General features: G+C 38.2%; 1 protein-coding gene across 1 annotated transcript in view; it reads left to right on the forward strand.

Annotated features, from left to right (window-relative positions):
- The window catches only part of rapgef5a (Rap guanine nucleotide exchange factor (GEF) 5a), a 258,368-nt gene that overhangs the window by 196,351 nt on the left and 42,393 nt on the right, over positions 1 to 19,624 (forward strand). The window contains exons 10-11 of the mRNA XM_039737710.1: positions 3,036 to 3,178; positions 3,761 to 3,858. Of these exons, the coding sequence (XP_039593644.1) occupies positions 3,036 to 3,178; positions 3,761 to 3,858 (241 nt within the window). The remainder of the gene's footprint in view (positions 1 to 3,035; positions 3,179 to 3,760; positions 3,859 to 19,624) is intronic.

The following is a 19,624-nucleotide window of genomic DNA, read 5'->3' on the forward strand; positions in this document are numbered from 1 at the left end:
GTATTGGACAATTGAACCTTCACTCTTTCTTAGAAAAGCCCAACACTTTATCTACCGAGCAACTTCCGCCAAATCACTGAAGAGTATTTCGCCAAATTTGTATATAAATGATGAAAAATTGGTAAAATAAAAATAAAAAAAATTTGTGTACATTGGTCTTGAACCTTCGACCATTTGATTGAACATCCAACACACTAAACATGACTTATGCTGCTTAAATGTCATATTGAAGTAATGAGACAAAACTTCAATATCAATTAATCAAAATTATTTTTTTTAATAAAATTAATTTCTCTGTGTTGGGCTTGACTGCGGTGGGCTGGCACCCTGCCCAGGGTTTGTTTCCTGCCTTGTGCCCTGTGTTGGCTGGGATTGGCTCCAGCAGACCCCCCGTGACCCTGTAGTTAGGCTATAGCGGGCTCGCAGCTGAGTGTAAAGCGGCTGGGATGAGAATCAGCACCTCCAAATCCGAGACCATGGTCCTCAGCCGGAAAAGGGTGGAGTGCCCTCTCAGGGTTGGGGGAGAGATACTGCCCCAAGTGGAGGAGTTCAAGTATCTCGGGGTCTTGTTCACGAGTGAGGGAAGAATGGAGCGTGAGATTGACAGGCGGATCGGTGCGGCATCCGCAGTGATGTGGGCTCTGCATCGGTCTGTCGTGGTGAAAAAAGAGCTGAGCCGTAAGGCAAAGCTCTCAATTTACCAGTCGATCTACGTTCCTACCCTCACCTATGGTCATGAGCTATGGGTAGTGACCGAAAGAACAAGATCGTGAATACAAGAGGCTGAAATGAGTTTCCTAAGCAGGGTGTCTGGGCTTTCCCTTAAAGATAGGGTGAGAAGCTCAGTCATCTGGGAGGGGCTCAGAGTAGAGCCGCTGCCCCACCGCTTCGAGAAAAGTCAGATGAGGTGGCTCAGGCATCTGATCAGGATGCCTCCTGGACGCCTTCTTGGTGAGGTGTTCCAGGCATGTCCAACCGGGAGAAGGCCCCGGGGAAGACCCAGGACACGCTGGAGGGACTATGTCTCCCGGCTGGCCTGGGAACGCCTTGGGATTCTCCCGGAAGAGCTAGAAGAAGTGGCCGGGGAGAGGGAAGTCTGGGCCTCTCTGCTCAAGCTGCTGGCCCCGCGACCCGACCTCGGATAAGCGGAAGAGGATGGATGGATGGATAATGGACTGGATGGATGGATGGATGTTGGTCTGGAACCTTCAACCATTTTGTCGAAAGTCCAACATGCTAACCACTTGACCAACACTGCCAATTTTTCATATATCTAAGGAAATGAGAAATTTAAATTTGACATAATTAACATACAGCTCATGGGTCAAATTGTATTATCACCGGAGATCAGCAGCCATGCAAAGTTTGAAGGAAATTGGTAAAAGTGGGTAAAAAAATAATTGCAAAATTTGACCCAGACAAACTTAGAAGAACATTGTGTAATAAAAAGGAGAAGGACTTCAAACTATATGTTTCAAGCTACATCCACAATTTTGAAGGTAAGATCAGGATGTATTAAAAACTTGTGTCTACCATGAACTTACATGGGACAAATATGTGATTGCATTATTCTTCTTTAAAAAAACAGAATTTCAATAATTAGTCAATAAACTTTATTCAGGGACAGGTGAATATGTATGTGAGCATAACAACATAAGTCAGCTGGACATCTTACTTTGTAAAAAGGCAAATGTCTCTTTCTGAGCCAGCAAAACAGTGAATGTCAATGCAGTGCTTCATTGCACGGGTTTCAATTTGTTCCCTCAGCTGGAGGATCTGCTCTCTGAGAGACATATTTTCATCAATAACTGCTGGATCCAGCACCCAAGCATAGTCCTGGTCCTGTAGAATTTTATCATCCTCCTTCTCACCTCATGTGCATTTCCTTTCTCAGACCCTGGCTCGTGAAAATCCTCTTTTTTAAAATGCCAGCTACAGACTCAAGTATGGGGACTAATCGTAAAGCTCTCTCTCCAGATAGCGATGATCCATTTGGATCGGGTTTCCTTATCGGAGGGGTATGTATGAAAAGTAAGTACCTTGTTGTACTTACTGGAAGCTGACCATAAAGGTACACAATAATGTTCCACTGTAGAGCTATCGATATGATTAAAATTAAAGTTTTTTTTCTCTGACATTGTCGCCACTAAACAAAAATCACAACTGAAGTATGGACAATGGAAGTGACTAAGCTAGCCACCATGTGCATATAACCTATTAGAACCAAGAAAAAATGTTTAAATCTTACACAAAAATTCTAAACTATTGTATAATTTGAAAAACGGATACTTTCTAAGAATTTTATGGTACTTTTTTTCTTATAATGGTTACATGAAATATATTAAAACTTATAGATTTCTGGATTTTTTTGATTAAAAGATGTATGGCTCTACAAAGAAAGGAATTTCTGGAGCGATTTGCGTGGGATTTAAACATTGGGTGTCTGTCATCAGTTTCCAGATGGTTTCCAGTTTCTTCAACATTGCCCTCTGACATACACTTACAAAATCATCTGTGTCAGCCCCAATATCTTTAGCTACATTTGTGGTAATCTGTTGGAGATTTTTTAAATTTTGGTTTTTCAGACACACTGTGATAAAAAGACAACATGAGGCCTTTGTCCACTTTAAATAGTCTAAGCTTGCGGAGAAGAAGTAAGCACTGATTGCATTTAGAGTGTTTGTTTTTTGTATTAATATTCCAATTAATTCTGTTATCTAAGGTAGTTAATAAGCATTTATTATCAGTCACTATGTGTACCTCAGATTTGCAGATCAATGCTTCCACCTCTTAAATATCTATTTTCTAAGGAGACTCTAAATATGCTACCTTAACAGATAAAATATTTCATATTGCCCGTAATTCACCTGATTAGAAATTCTATAATTGTTTATGCTAAAGACATACATACCTTTTCCTTGAATTTAAATTTTATATAAATGCATTTGGCAACTGGTGTGTATTCACATCTTTGAATTTTTCATTTTATTTGCAGAGATTCTTTATTCTCAATTCTGGTGTTCTTTCTATTACAGAAAGATGAATCAAGCAGAGTGTGTCTGAAGGAAAGAGGCCAAGATGTCTTAGTGATTCAGAAGGTGTCGTCAGAGCGAACAGCCCCTCCTGTATTAGCAGGAGGTGGGAGGGAGGAGAAAGAGGAGCAGGAGGAGGAGAAGAGGTAAGTAATTCCGTGAGTGTATGTGTGCAGGAGAGCATGTTTCTTTTTGCTGCTTGCATGCTCTCTCTCTCTCTCTCTCTCCCTCTCTCTCTCTCTCTCTCTCTCTCTCTCTCTCTCTCTCTCTCTCTCTCTCTCTGTCTCTCTTATACACAAATAGCCTGACTGCAGAATACTTAACAGCCAGAAGGAGTGTGTCAGTTTGCAGTGAGATCGAGGCAGCAGCAGGGGAGAGACACACACAATGATGAATTAGTAGAATGTAGACATTCCCATGCATCAGTGCCAGCCAGAGACAATGATCATGGGCAGCTCCCAGCTGAGGGTGTTAGACCTGACCTTGGAAGGTAATGCTCTCCCAGTCACTCTGGTGCAGGAAGAAGAAGATGAAGATGAAGAGGAAGATGAGTACAGCAGCAGTGGGGAGGCTACGTTGCCTACATTTGATGTGCCTTACTTTAGATATATTGATGAAGAAGGCGAGGAAATTGAGGGAGAGGAGACCGAGGAGGAAGAGTGGAGTAGCAGCCGCTCACTTTCTTCCACTGAAGAAGATTCAGCTGACTCCTCTGTCTCTTCTGACAGGTATGTTGTGGTGTCTGGGACCCCTGAGAAGATTCTGGAGCACCTTCTGAGCGATCTGCATCTGGGGGAAAACCAAGGACTGCAAGGCAAGGAGACAGGTAAAACAAGCCTTTATGCACGGAAATTCTGCAAGTAGCCTCAGATATTGGCTTTCTATGTACCTCAGCATTGTACAAACTGTACTGTTTGTTGTCCGTGTAGAAGAGTGGCTAAGTTCTTGTAGAGAACTTTTTGTGGTTCAATTTGAAGTGCTGTTTTTAACAAGGAAGGTTTATAAATAGATCAATCTTATTTTATTATAACTTAAATAAATAATAAAAGCTAAACTAATAAAACTAATTGTATAAAGTCCTCTTGAAATCATATTCCTGTGCTATTCAATTGTAAAAGCTTAAAACTTCATAACTGTACAAAATACACATGTACAATTTATGAAATATTAGAATTAAAATCTTTATGCCCCATGAGTGTGTAAATATGCGTATTTAAAGAGGTTGTTTTGTGCATGCACCTTCAGTTTGAGTTTATGGGTGTCTTTTACTATTTTAAAAAACATATTTACATGCTGTGTATTTGTAACAATATATTTGTATTTCAAAAATATTTATATCTAAAGCTGAATATAATATTGCGTTTGATTTGTTGGCCATATAAAGTAGTAAAAATTACATCTGTGGTGTGAAAAATAACTATACATATAAAATGATAAATAATTATTTTATTGACTAAAATTTGATAGTTTATATTTATATATTTGTAGCTTTTAAAAGTCCATTGAAGCTCATGGTGGCAAATACAGTCACATTTTAGAGGGCACTGCTGCCACACCTTATGAGCAGCTGCAGAGCCATAGTGTCAAGGTGCTGTTTTGAGTGTGTCCAAATATTGGTTTACTGAGTTTTCATCGTGCATCTACCCAGAAGGATTTCATGGCCCTGATGTCAGGAAACAATATGATGCATCAAACATTTTTTTTACTTTGTTACGGCTCTTTTAAGGAGCCCTGCATGTTTTATTTATTAAGAGTAGTTGTAAGCTTTCCTTTTTAAAGAAATGAGCATGCATCCTCTACTTAATTCATAGCTAATTTCTTTTTGAAAAAATATCTCTTGAGAGTCTGCTTAACAGTCTAGAAGGGGAAATGGGATTAAAGTGGGAGTTACCTTAAATGTAATGCTAAACAAAAATTAATATGCATGTCCACTTGCCGCTGCTATTCAGACATTTATTGTCAGGCTTTTCACTTCAGATGAGATGGATTAAAAGAGCAGTTGCATGAACAGGGACCATTAGCAATTAGGTCTTATTTGTCAAATTGCACCATTATACTTTAAATAATTGACTGTAGCAAATACATGGCAGTTGTCCTTTCACACAGCTGTAACAGCTATGTTGTAATCTGCTTCTTTAGATATGATTGTTTTAATGTACTGCCACATTGACTCAAATTCATTAAATACACAGATCTTTTTTCCTAGTATATTTAGGTGATTTTGTTTAGGACATGTGACGGCTCATGCTGTTTTTATCTTGCACAGAATTTCCCAATTCATGATATTTTTCTATGACTAGATGAAATAATACTAAAAAACAGCATGGGGGAGAAATGTCACACTGTATATATACATAGTGAGAAGCAATCATAAACAAAGACTCTGCAGTGGGATTTGTGTTGCTTTTGTTTAAAATCCCCCTCCTGACTGCTTTTGTGACAGTGATAAAAAGCAGGAGATACATTTACTTTTCCATCATCTGTTTTTGTTAGATTCATTTCTCTGCTTTACTGTTTGAAGACTTTCATGGTAAATCTTATTACTTTAGAATGGTTACAAATATTGTTTACTAAATACTTTTAAAATGATAGCCGTTAAGTTGGAAGAGGATAACATTCCCTCTTTTATACAATTATCTTTTTGCAAAATGAAGTATTTTTGTTGACACTGAACTTTAAATCATAAAACTTCTGGTACAAGTCTTGTCTTATGGTGTCACCTTGAGCAACTCACTTAACCTGTCTGTGCTCAAATTGTATAAATATCTGTGAATAGCTGTAATGTATTGTGAAGTTGCAAGTCACTTTGAATAAAGGCATTAGCTAACTGTGTACACCAATAATAATAGCATATACAGTACTTAGGTCTGCTAAGTTAATACCTGTCAATTCACGTTAAACATAAAAATTACACAGATTATATAAATGAGCCCGTAGTCTGTCTACATTGGACCAGAGTGCAATTGCTGTAGGACATCCTGCAATTTTAGCAAGCAAATGCTGTTCCACATATGTATTTCTCAATTTATTGTCTTTAATATTCAACAAAACCAGCCTGTTGTGTGATATTGATGAGCAAGTCATTTTGGCTAGCTACACTTCACGCAGTTGACTCCCTGGATCAATCAAAGTTACAGCTACAGTGATCAGGCAAGCAGGAAGCCTATAATTGTCAAAGATTTTCATACAAATGCAGCAGTTTGTTTTGCGTCAGATAGATTTTTTCCGGTGCCTTCACCTGTTTTATTGCTTAGTCTTTTTTCAATGCATTCTTTTATTGTCATTTTCATGTAAATCAATTTCCTGCTGTAATTCTAAAGCATTTTTATTCTCAGGCCTTTGATGATTCGTAGTATTTACCAAATCCAGCGTATATAAAGTGTTTGAGTAAACGGCACTGACAAAAGGTGCAAAATGTGTAGACAGGGTTAACATTTGTTTAGGTAATCTCACCAAAGCTGACAAACCTGAAAGTCGAGGAGCACTTTCACGTACAATTTACAACAACAGACCACATTTGAACTGGCTGTAAATTACTTTAGTTTGCTCTCCCATATGCTAATGTAAATATAAATATTTTACATTATACTTTTAATTTAAAAAGCTAATGCTTCTATACAGTACTTTCTAATTTGCTTTTGGCAAGAAGAGCAAATCAGCAAATTGCAGTATTTGACCACTATGTGCAGAGTCTTTCATAATTCAGTTCTTCTAACCATCCCTAATTGCTTCTTTAAATAAATATAATAATATAGGTACATCCGTTTAAGGTTACTTCAGAATTAAAGGATGCCTGATCTGATCAACTTCCCCACTGTGCTGGAGCAGATCAGGTGTTCCTGTGAATCAATAACACTACTTGTACTTTGGATTTCAGTGTATTTCTCTCAAGAAATGGATGGAAGATTGAAGTTGCATTAATATTAATAAAGCTGCCCCACATCAAAAGAAATAGGATTACAGTACGCTACAGTGTATGCTCAATACACATGAATTGTAGTGTAGTTACTCCACAATTACATACTTGCAGAAGTTCATTTTAGAATCTTGTATCACTTTGAGAATAAACATCTTTTCAGTAAGGTGATTTATGAATAGCTGTTTGTGTAAAACTAAGCAGTGCAATAAATATGATAGAAAGAAAACAGAAAACATTAATATTATATTTAGTTTGTAATGTTAAAGTGTCATGGTTTTCTGTTAGAGCAGCAATGTACTCCTTCATTGCTTGTATGTAACAAGTAGCCTTGACATGTGTACTTATTACTTCTCATCTCAGTGCCTTTTCAATGAAATGAATAAGCATAACTGGGACAGAATGTAAATAATGTGAATTATTTGTAAATAATCACAAATACCACATTTTGTCATTGATATTGCCTAAAAAAGCGTATTTCTGGATAAATATAAAAATTCTAAACTGTAAAGTAAATAATAAACATACACGAACACCATAATTGCATTTAGATGTTCTACTCCCTTGAAATGTAACAACATACCCTGAGGAAAAAAATAATCCATGTGTGTCTCTATGGTTCATGCATTTCATTAAAAAAATAATAATAAAAGTTCTGGTTGTAATCACAGAAGGGAACACACTGCTATAAATTAATAAATGCCATCAAAATGACATGGTAACTTTTCAGTTAAAAGTAGATTGAAAATCAGTTTATTAAGCCTGTATGAGAAGCATGGTGCTTATGACTTTATAATTGAGTAGTTTATGTATTAGACAGGAATCAAAGAGGGAGTAGGGCGGCACGGTGGTTTAGTGGTAGCGCCGCTGCCTCGCAGTAAGGAGACCCTCCCTGTGTGGAGCTTACATGTTCTCCTCGTGTCTGCGTGGTGGGTGTCCTCCAGGTTTCCTCCCACAGTCCAAAGACATGCAGGTTAGGTGCATTGGCGATCCTAAATTGTCCCTAGAGTGTGCTTGGTGTGTGGGTGCGTGTGCCCTGCAGTGGGCTGGTGCCCTACCCGGGGTTTGTTCCTGCCTTGCACCCTTTACTGGCTGGGATTGGCTCCAGCAGACCCCCCGTGACCCTGTAGTTAGGATGGAAAATGATTGACTGACAAAGGGGGAGTTCAGCCTTTTTGACATTTATTCTACAAGAATCTTTCTAATTTATAGTTTCTCTTCAAGAAAAATTGCATTTCTAAGGAATTGTATTTTTTTATATTTATGGTATCCACCTTTTGTAGCTCTCATTCAGCCAGAAAATAAGAAGCAAATTACACGAGTTTGTCACTTGATAAAACAGCCACATTAGAAGTTGCACATAAATACTTGGATACTTCTTGTATTTCATATATAAATAGCACAAAATATGTTTTTTCTCAGATACTTTATGGACTTTGCAGACTCTGTGGTGTTTTTGTAACAGGGCTCTTCCTCACATCACCTGCTTTTTTCTGCCATTTCCCATTTCCTTAGAGGTATGCATAATGGCTGTCCTTCCCATTACCCATATGTGGCTATTACATATTGCTTTCTAGTTCCCTGGCAAATTTTAACATTACTGTGTAACTATAATTTATTATTAGGTCTTATTTCTAGTATTTCCAGACCACACCATTACTAATGATAATTATGCAGGTATTCCCAAACTGGACATTTTCTAGTCAAACTACTTGCAGATTATTTTTACACCAGTGACGGTGTACTGCACGATAATATGCAGTGAATACACTTGACTTGAGCATTCCTAGTTTTCACACTCTTTCTCTGTACGTTTAGCATTCGTTTCCTCAGAGGTTGATGCGCTTGCTGCTTCCTGACCAGCTCTTCTTTGCTCCACCCTAGCGGCCCACTGCTTCTCTTCTTTCATCTGCATCTTTTCGCGTTAAAAACTGATTAAGTTAGTTTTTGTGTTGCAATTACTTATTACGTTTTCTTTAATTTTTCACTTAAGCTGGCACTTAAGTTTTCCATCTGCCTCAAGAATGATTAGCGAAGGTGGTAGGGAATGAGAACGGCGCCCATACGAATGTACCGCACGGCCGCCCTGGGGCATGCTGCCGAGAGTTGATTCTACAATAAAGTAAAATAAAAATAAAAAGAGTAATAAAAATCATCACCCCGAAAGCAAATAGTAGACGTCACGTAGTATATGTGTACCAGATTGCAGGTCAATAGGTGAAACGGTTTGCGAGCTACAGGTGATTAAAAATCCTGGACAGACAAACGAACAGCCACGGTAGCGTATTATACAAGAAGATAATTGAGAGTAGTACTAGGGTGTTGTACCATGTTAGCCATTATGAATGTAGTGAGAACTCAAGCAAAATGACACCTTTTCTTGGCTAACTAAAAAGATTACAATATGCAAGCTTTCGAGGCAACTCAGGCCCCCTCTTCAGGCAAGATGTAATTGAGAGTAATTTTGTGTGTATTTTACCAGATATTTACTATATATTTATAGTATACTAGGGGGCTCCGCCCTGCTCGCTTTGCTCACCCACCCCCGTGTTTGGTTTACCGGATATACAATTTAAAGAGATTGTTATTTTCATGGGAATTGTTACATATGTATTATGTTCACTTTTACTTTAAAAACTTTTGTAAAAACAATACTTGTCCTTTATTTCCGGCCCCGGGAGTGGTTACATCTCTTTCTCGCAGGACGTATAACGCTGCTCGCATTGTGAAGGGGGTGGGGGTGGCTGAATTCACGCTAAGGAGATGCTGTTGGATCATCTGCTGTCTTTCTACTGCTGGTGAGCTGCCTGTTCTGCTTGTCGCATGTTGTTGTTTTAAGAGCTGGGAGCACATGATGCATGTCTGCCAAAAGCAATCCAACAACTGCTAGGTTAGATGTCCATGGACTTGTTTTAAATGATGGCTTACTGCCTTGCCTAGTGTGACGTTGCAAAAACAATACTTGTCCTTTATTTCTATCCCTGGGCGTGGTTAAATCTCTTTCTTGCAGGACGTATAATGCTGCTCGCGTTGTAAAGTGGGGGGCAGCTGCTGTCACACTGCCCGTTGATTATTTCAAAGCCTGTACGGCCGCTGTCCTTTTTTCCACTTCGTGTCTCTGCTGCTCTCGTTGTGAAGTGGGGGTTAGGGTGGCTGAACACACGCAAGGAGAAGTGGTCAGATCATCTGCTGCAAGCTGCATGTTTTGCTTGTCGCTTGTCATTGTTTTAAGAGCTGGGAACAAGTTAATGTGTCTCTCGCGGGACTTCAGATTGTTTTCTGAGAACATCACGTCTCGTCTCCCTAATCTGCCTCCCCAAAATGTTTTTTATAATAGAGAGATATAGTAGTATATAGTTTATATTGCTGTTCTTGTGTATGTAGAATTTACGCTTTGGATAGAAATCAATTGTAAAAGGATATTTCCAGGAATGTCTTGTCAATAGAATTATTAGTCACTTCACCACCTGAATTGGTTTATTGTATGGGTGCTGTTTGTGTAACAGTGATATTGTGCTGTATTTTAAGCACCAATTAATGTTAAATGTTTGCAGGCAATCAGTCAAAACCACGTTTAAGTCACACACCCCTTGATTTGTTTGTAAAGTCAGTCATTCTCCAGTATTATTATTGTGTGCTATATGTCATTACACAAAAACAAAAATTAACAACTTTGGTTTGTATTTTTCCACACGTAAACTAAAACAATTCCTCTGTTTGTAGTTGTTGTTTTGGAGGTGCAGGTAATATAAAAAGCAGTCCCATGTTTTTATTTCTATGACCAACGCATAATATAGTGATCCTTCCTATTCTTGAAATGGTGAATATGAAAAAGGTGCTTTTGGTTCAAATACTTATATTGTTTATAACCTCATAACCAGGGTAGTCATCAAATATATTAACTTATTTATTTCTGGTTAATGGTGTATTACCATAGCTAAATGTAATGACTTGAATGAAGGATACATCTTTATCATTCATAAGGTTCATCTCCTAAATTTAATAGAAAACTAAATTCACTTTCCATTATTTCACAGCAGCTTCAGGCAGTGTGTTGCACACTCATACATATACACATGTGGGGGTAGAGATGAATACCGATGACCCACAAAGAAATTCAACGCCACTATCACAGCAGGAAGATGCTGAGAAGCTTATAACTATACTAGGCCGATGTATCAAGCTGGCTAAAAGACAAGAACTACTCCTACAAACGCATTTCAAATCCAGTGCTTGATGTTTCTTTAGATAATTCTTTAGACAAGAATTAAGAGGGAGATGAAAATGACACATTTGTGGCCCCTTAGAAGAAAAGGGAGACAAGACCAAATGAACATAGTTTATGTTTTGTGTTGGTCAGTATTGCCAGTTGTATGTATTGTCACAAACATGAGACAGAGTCATATAAAGGTGTGGGGCACACACCCGTATAATCTGGTATCCTGGCTGCAAAAGTAATGTTCAGCAAATACAGCACTGATGTGCACAAAACAGAACTGAGGGAATAGGGAAAAGGTGGAGGCTTTTAAAGGGGAAGACAGGAAGTGAAGTCAAAGGGGTCGGGCTCATGTAGGTCTTCTGTCATTGGTGCGAGCCCGGACGTGATATCACAGGGGCCGGAGCCGGCAAGGTCTCCTTCCATTGGCTCGGTCCCAGAAGTGACATTAAGAGGACCAGGTGGAATCTCCTGTGAATGGTCTGCAGGGAAGGGAGAAAAAGACTCAGTGCACTCTGCCACATTCCGGTATGTCTCGGAACTGCCCTTACTCAAGCCCTTTAGCTGCTTCCTATGCGCACATGTGTGACAGTATATACTTACACGTATCCATCTTCTATTACATCACATATCTATCTTCTATTATCCTTATGTTATTAATAAACTGTATTATTTTATTTTATTGCTTCAAACTCGTTTGGTTTGATTGTTAAAAATTATTCTATTGCCATTTCTGAACCACAAAAAGAGAGTGTAAAATTTGATACCTATACATCTTTTCCAGTTTATCAACTTTATAAATTAATGTTTCATTTTTAGCCCAACTTCTTTGCGTTGTCTAAAACATAGACATTCTCACCTGTTCTGTCATTTTAAAGGTACTTGTATCTCTTCACAGCAATAAAATAGTTTGAGGCCTGTTGAAGTTTATACCTTGTAGAGTTTCACTAGTGGTCATTATAACTCAGCAAACAAGTTTGAAAATTTCAGTTCTATCTAATAAGATATTATCTTCTGGCCTGTTTCTGTCAGCAACTCTTTTGGCACTATTATATTTTCTTCAGATGCATAAAGCACCCATCCCTACCTCTTCTTTCATCTTAATAACCAAAATATATGCCCTTTTCACAATAAATGTATTATGTTTACACTTCCAGTTGAAGGCAAGACTACATCAACAACAAATTTGAATTTTGTTGATATAAGAGCTAACATTAAGACAAATCACCTTTATTATGATAATATAACCAAAATACACAAGTGAAAAACAAATTAATAATTTTAGAAAAATTAATACAAAAAACTTCAAATGTCGTTTAATAAAATTTCAGGTCATGTACAAATTAGCACCCAACCAATCAGAGATAAAAAGAGTCTGTGAACAGTAACAATACAATTCTGTATTAAACAATATCAGTATGATTAAATAAACATCTTCAAAATTGTGAAACAGTATTCTTAAATTCTACTGTTTACAAAAAACAAATGAAACAATAAAACCCAATTTATTGTAAAGAGCAGTTAGTATGAGTAACATGGTCAAACTAATAAAGTGAGTTTATAATGCAGGAAGCACAGCTTCTCTGCTTTTACACCATGGACAGAGCTCTTCTTGTCCTCATAGATGTTGCCCTTAACACCTGCTCACTGGGCAAACAGCAGAGCGAAGGGCTGGAGGAGGTGCAGGGGGCGGAGGTATGAACTTTTATGAGTTTCATACAGGGAAGTGAAATGTCCCGGTTCCGCCTTTCTCTGATCATATCCCTTTCCATGAGCAGAAAATCCTGTTTTTTTAATGGGTGGTGTTTTTCAAGTGAAGCCTACACAGTGCAGGAGTCTTTAGTGCTGCCTGCTTTGCCAGATGCAGTGCAAGCTAAAAAGCAAAATTATTAGAAATAACCAAGCATTCAAATGCATGTTAAGCAAAAATGTACATGTGGTAGCTCTAAGAAATTTTACTTAATTTTAATGAGTATTCAAACAATATTTTACTATAATTTGACAGCCCTAGGCAATGTTATTATTAATAGGGTATTTATTTAGTTATTGATACAGAAATACAGTCTAATGCTTCACAGAATCTAAGCAATAAAATAGTTCAACATGAGTGAAGCTGTCTACCGTGTGTGTTAAAAATAGCAGGCTATAATCGCCGCAGCTGCCAAGTAGTTTATACTTTGAATAACTGCATTTCAGAAGTCGCTAATGATAATGTGCATCTACCATAACATATTGTAAATTCGTCATGCAAATGGAATAGCAATTAACAATAAGATGCTATACTTAGAATATTTTTTCACTTTTGACCAAAAGAATGAGGGCATATGTAAATATTTATGCAGCCCATTCAGTTCATTTACAAAACCTGTTTGGGATACGCCAACAGATTTTAGCCACTGAACTATGTTTATATGCAACCTTTTTTAATGTGAAGAACAAATGCAAAGGTAAAGTCACATATAACCTAACAGTTATGTTCATCATCTATGATGTAAGTGCTTTTGAAATACATTCTGAACAGGTATACTATTGTGTAACGAAAGCATAAAACACTGAACATTTCCTGGATGCAGTGAAAAAAGATCCTAGTAAGGCTTAGAAAACAATATTTTCACACTGGCACTGTGTACAACACTCACACATATACAGTAGTATATATTATTAAAAAAAATCTTGGGGAGGCAGACTAGGGAGTGAGACGTGATCTTCTCAGAAGACAATTTGAAGTCCTGCGAGAGACAATTTAACTTGCTTGCAGCTCTTAAAACAATGACAAGCGACAAGCAAAACACGCAGCTTGCAGCAGATGATTCGACCACTTCTCCTTGCATGCGTTCAGCCACCCTAATCCAGAGACATGAAGTAGCAAAAAAGGCAGCGGCTGTACAGGCTTTAAAATGATCGATGGGCAGCACAACAGCAGCTGCATCCCCTTCACAACGTGAGCAGCGTTATACGTCCTGTGAGAAAGAGATTTAATTATGCCCGGGGCCAGAAATAAAGGACAAGTATTGTTTTTACAACGTCACGCAAGACAAGGCAGTGAGCCATCATTTAAAACAAGTCCACGGACATCAAAACTAGCAGTTGTTAGATTGCTTTTAGCAGACACGCATCATGTGCTCCCAGCTCTTCAAACGAAGACATGCGACAAGCAGAACAGGCAGCTCGCCAGCAGCAGAAAGACAGCAGATGATCCGACGGCATCTCCTTAGTGTGCGTTCAGCCGCCCCTCCTTCACAACGTGAGCAGCGTTATACGTCCTGCGAGAAAGAGATGTAACCACAGCCCGGGCCGGAAATAAAGGACAAGTATATTTTTTACAAAAGTTTTTAAAGTAAAAGTGAAAATAATGCATATGTAACAATTCCCATGAAAATAACAATCTCTTTAAATTGTATATCCGGTAAACCAAACACGAGGGTGGGCGAGCAGGGGGCAGAGCCCCTTAGTGTGTGTGTGTGTGTGTATATATATATATATATATATATATATATATATATATATATATATATATATATATATACTGCTCAAAAAATTAAAGGAACACTTTGAAAACACATCAGATCTCAATGGGAAAAAGAAATCCTCCTGGATATCTATACTGATATAGACTGGGTAATGTGTTAGGAACGAAAGGATGCCACATCGCTTGATGGAAATGAAAATGATCAACCTACAGAGCCCTGAATTCAAAGACGCCCCAAAAATCAGAGTGAAAAAATTATGTGGCAGGCTAGTCCATTTTGCCAAAATTTAATTGCAGCAACTCAAAATTGTACGCAGCACTTTGTATGGCCCCTGTGTTCTTGTATACATGCCTGACAACATCGGTGCATGCTTCTAATGAGATGACAGATGGTGTTGTGGGGATCTCCTCCCAGATCTGGACCAGGGCATCACTGAGCTCCTGGACAGTCTGAGGTGCAACCTGGTGGCATTGGATGGACCAAAACATAATGTCCCAGAGGTGTTCTATTGGATTTAGGTCAGGAAAGTGTGGTGGCCAGTCAATGGTATCAATTCCTTCATCCTCCAGGAACTGCCTGCATACTCTCACCACATGAGGCCAGGAATTGTCATGCACCAGGAGCCACTGTACCAGCATAGGGTCTGACAATGGGTCCAAGGATTTCATCCTGATACCTAATGGCAGCCAAGGTGCCTTTGTCAAGCCTGTAGCGGTCTGTGTGACCCTCCATGGATATGCCTCCCCAGACAATCATTAACCCACCACCAAACTGCTCATGCTGAATGATGTTACAGGCAGCATAATGTTCTCCATGGCTTCTCCAGACCCTTTCACTTCTGTCACGTGCTCAGGGTGAACCTGCTCTCATCTGTAAAAGCACAGGGCACCAGTGGTGCATCTGCCAATTCTGGTATTCTATGGCGAATGCCAATCGAGCTGCATGCTGCTGGGCAGTGAGCTCAGGGCCCATTAGAGGACATGGGGCCCTTGGGTCACCCTCATGAAGTCTTTCTGGTTGTTTGGTCAGAGACATTCACACCAGTGGCCTGCTGGAGGTCATTTTGTAGGGCTCTGGCAGTGCTCATCCTGTTCCTCCTTGCCCAAAGGAGCAGATACTGGTCCTGCTGATGGGTTATGGACCTTCTATGGCCCTCTCCAGCTCTCCTAGAGTAACTGCTTGTCTCCTAGAATCTCCTCCATGCCCTTGAGACTGTGCAGGGAGACACAGCAAACCTTCTGGCAATGACACGTATTGATGTGCCATCCTGGAGAAGTTGGACTACCTGTGCAACCTCTGTAGGGTCCAGGTATCGCCTCATGCTACCAGTAGTGACACTGACTGTAGCCAAATGCAAAACTAGTGAAGAAACAGTCAGAAAAGATGAGGAGGGAAAATGTCAGTGGCCTCCACCTGTTAAACCATTCCTGTTTTGGGGTCATCTCATTGTTGCCCCTCTAGTGCATCTGTTGTTAATTTCATTAACACCACAGCAGCTGAAACTGATTAACAACCCCTCTGCTACTTAACTGACCAGATTAATATCCCATAAGTTTCATTGACTTTATGCTATACTCTGATTAAAAGTGTTCCTTTAATTCTTTTGATAGTATATATATATATATATATATATATATATATATATATATATATATATATATATATATATATATATATATATATATATATATACAGTATAGTCCATTAAAAAAACAAGGCTTACCTACTTTCTCAACTGCACTTAGTTCACTTTGAGGAATCACACTGTTTTTGTGTGCACCCGATTCTGTGCATTTTGACAAACTCCATGACTCAAAATGGTGGAGCCTGATGTACCCCTGATCAGCATTACTTCTGATCCAAATTAAGTCACTGAGCCCCATTATCGTCCAATAAAATCTGCTTCTTCAGGCTCTAGTGCATATATAATTTCCCTTCATTTCACACCAACTGAAGGTTTCTTGGTACTATAATTCAGTGATAACCATTGTTAACATGGAGCTAATGAAAGATCTACTGTATATTATTGTTTTCTTTGAAAGGTACAAGTCAAAAGAGAATATAAAGTAACTGAGAGCCACCTATTAAAAATTATGGATAAAAACATGGGGTTTTTATTTGATGAATCTGCCTTTGGTGAACAGCTAGCTACGCCTTAATTCCTGTTCAAGTTATTTGTTAAACATATTTCAAAACTGGTGTTATAAAGTCAAGAAAAGAAATATCATCTTTTATATTCAGTTTTCACTAATCTTAAGGTACAATAGGGCATTTATTCAAAGAACTACTGGTTTCCCTTTACTTTTTTTTAATTGACATCATTTCATTATAAATACTTTCCATTTAAAATAATATGTACGGGTAATGCACAGATGTAACCACAAACAATTTTATATATTTACTTTGAAGGCATTACAAATATCATGAAACATTTTGAAGATGATGGTTAAAAAGCGGGGCTAATATGACACTACCAGAATTTTTGACTGGCAAAAAGCTAGGCTCATTCTCCCAATGGCTCATGGTCTAGTGAGGTCAGATGTGGTGAAGCAAATTAGGGGTTCATGGAGATGTAGGATTATTAACATAAACAATGCGTCTTAGAGTTGGTGGATGTCGGTCGGTGTTGGCAAGAAGCTATGCTGCCCTGGAGTGTTGCTCCATGAGTCATTAGTGAAAGGTTCTGCAACCACAAAGTATAAAAGGGTCTGAGTAGAACAGACAGCGATCAGAAAAGAGATAAAAAAAGAGTAAAGAAAGAAGCCAGAAAGAGAAAGAAGAGATAAGATAAACATAGAAAGATAAAAGGAGAAAATCAAGTACAGGAATTTGAGCAAGAAGAAGGAGTGTATGATGGTCCTGGGGACAGAAGGCAAGAGGACTGGGATGCCACACACAGAGTGAGAAAAAATGGCACTTCAGAGGCAGGTCACTCCTAATTTGTAATAAAACACACAAACCACATTTTGAACCTATCTTGACATTTGAATCCTCATTACAACAATCGATACTTAGCACTTGACTGTCGATGTCCAGGGAACAGGAGGATGCATGTGCTATGGGCACCCAGGAGATCACACCAGGTAGAACTTTTTGACCTTAATTCTAAGAAAATAAGTTTGTTGCAAAGCCACCACTGCCCATTATCTCAAGAACACAGTATCTGCTGTTAGGCATGTTTATGGCAACATTATGCTAGGGGTCAACTTCTCTTCATTGGAAATGGGGGCTGTAGTCAGGATAGAGAGAGGAAAAGAACAGCTCCAGCTACTATTATGTTTGGGAAAATACTTTCAGCCCTTCATCAGAAAAATGAAGTTAAAGAAAATGTTCACTTTTCAGCATGACAGCCAATGAACAACTCAGCTCAAGTCAACCAAGGATTAAAATAAATTAAAAAAACTGATGATCAATATCCTGGAATTTCCCTGACCTCAATCCCTTAGGAAACCAGTCGGCTCATCACTTGAACATGAGAGCTTCCATAACATGCTGTATTCAGTGTCTGGATTCTTATATATATTTATAAATATATATATATTTAATTATTTGTAATTATTTTTCCTAAACTTATCGCTTTGTTTTTCAGGTAATAATGTTAGTTAACCTTATTTGAAGTAAATATGAAAGGATATCTGACATGATTTGTGTTTATTTAAGCCTTTACATCAATAGTAGCTGAAAATTCAGAATAGTCTTTAAACTTTTCATATTCACTGTAAATGATGTGGTTAATCTTTCAGCTTTCACTAGTATGTCTGATGTTTAGAAGAAGATCAATTGGCTGATATTCCACATTGTGTGCAAAAAGTCATTGCCACTATTTCATGAGTAAAGTGCTGAAATACTCTCCAGATATAAAGTAGAGTTTTGTGGCAAAATTCTGTAAAGGAAATTTGATAGAATAACAGTCATAAATGAGACTTATTATTTAGACCTTCCTGAATAATCTGTAAAGCCAGGATTCTTTACAAAAAATAGGTTAGTCAATTTGAAATGACTACTTCTTGTAAAATGAGGCACTTTTTAAATAATGGGAAAACGCATCAAGAAATTTTTTATCAGCTCTGTGTTTTTTCATTTTGCCTTTTCCTCAAAGATCAGGCTAAAGATTTATTTGAAGGTTTTTTTTTTCTGTTGGGTACATAACCAAACGTTTTTCTAACAGGGTTACCAGAACAATGACATTTGAGCAAAAGTGCAGATATGCTGAAAAATAGATAACTTTGGGACTAAATCAATAAAATACAATTTTATGTTTTAAGTAATCAACATTTCATAAAGGATGGTGGTAATAAAGAGAATAACTTTGTGCATCGAATGTTCAGTCATTTGAACCAGTCAGTCGATCCAAGCCCATATTTCTGTGTCCTATCAGTTCCACCTTGTGAATCACTCAGCACTGCCTGTTTTTTCCAGTGTTGCTTTGACTCTCCTACTGCTATCCAGAGGGAATTTGACTCATGCAGAGGCCACTCAGGCGTCAAGGTTACTTCAGACTGCAGGTCACATTGAGATGGTGATGCCATTCTCTAAGTAGGCCAGTCTACACTTCAGGATTAAGACAGAAATAGACAATGGTGTGTAGACCCTGAGTATCTCATGAAGCACTATGGGTGATGAACACACACTTAATTTGCCCTTTTTTTATCACAACCTGCTCACTCTAAATGGGGAAAATACCTGAATGGGAACTCCAGGAATCATACTGTACACGACCAAAATTCTAATCATTCCCCTTAAATTGCTTATTCAATGTCATTCTCTGTGTTTCATATATTGTACATGAAATGGTGTTTAAAATTGCTTAACTGAAGTAATTCCCAGGATTTCCTAACTAAACTTGGAAGAAGTTTAAATGTAAGAAATTATTCATTTTTTGTTGAACACATAATAGTTTTGTGTGTTTGCCCTGCCTGTTTGGTCAGTGTGGTGGAGTGCATGCTAAAATACTATACACACATATTACTGTATTATTGTTAAAAACATC

This window comes from Polypterus senegalus, chromosome 15 (assembly GCF_016835505.1).
Source record: "Polypterus senegalus isolate Bchr_013 chromosome 15, ASM1683550v1, whole genome shotgun sequence".
Taxonomy (NCBI): domain Eukaryota; kingdom Metazoa; phylum Chordata; class Cladistia; order Polypteriformes; family Polypteridae; genus Polypterus; species Polypterus senegalus.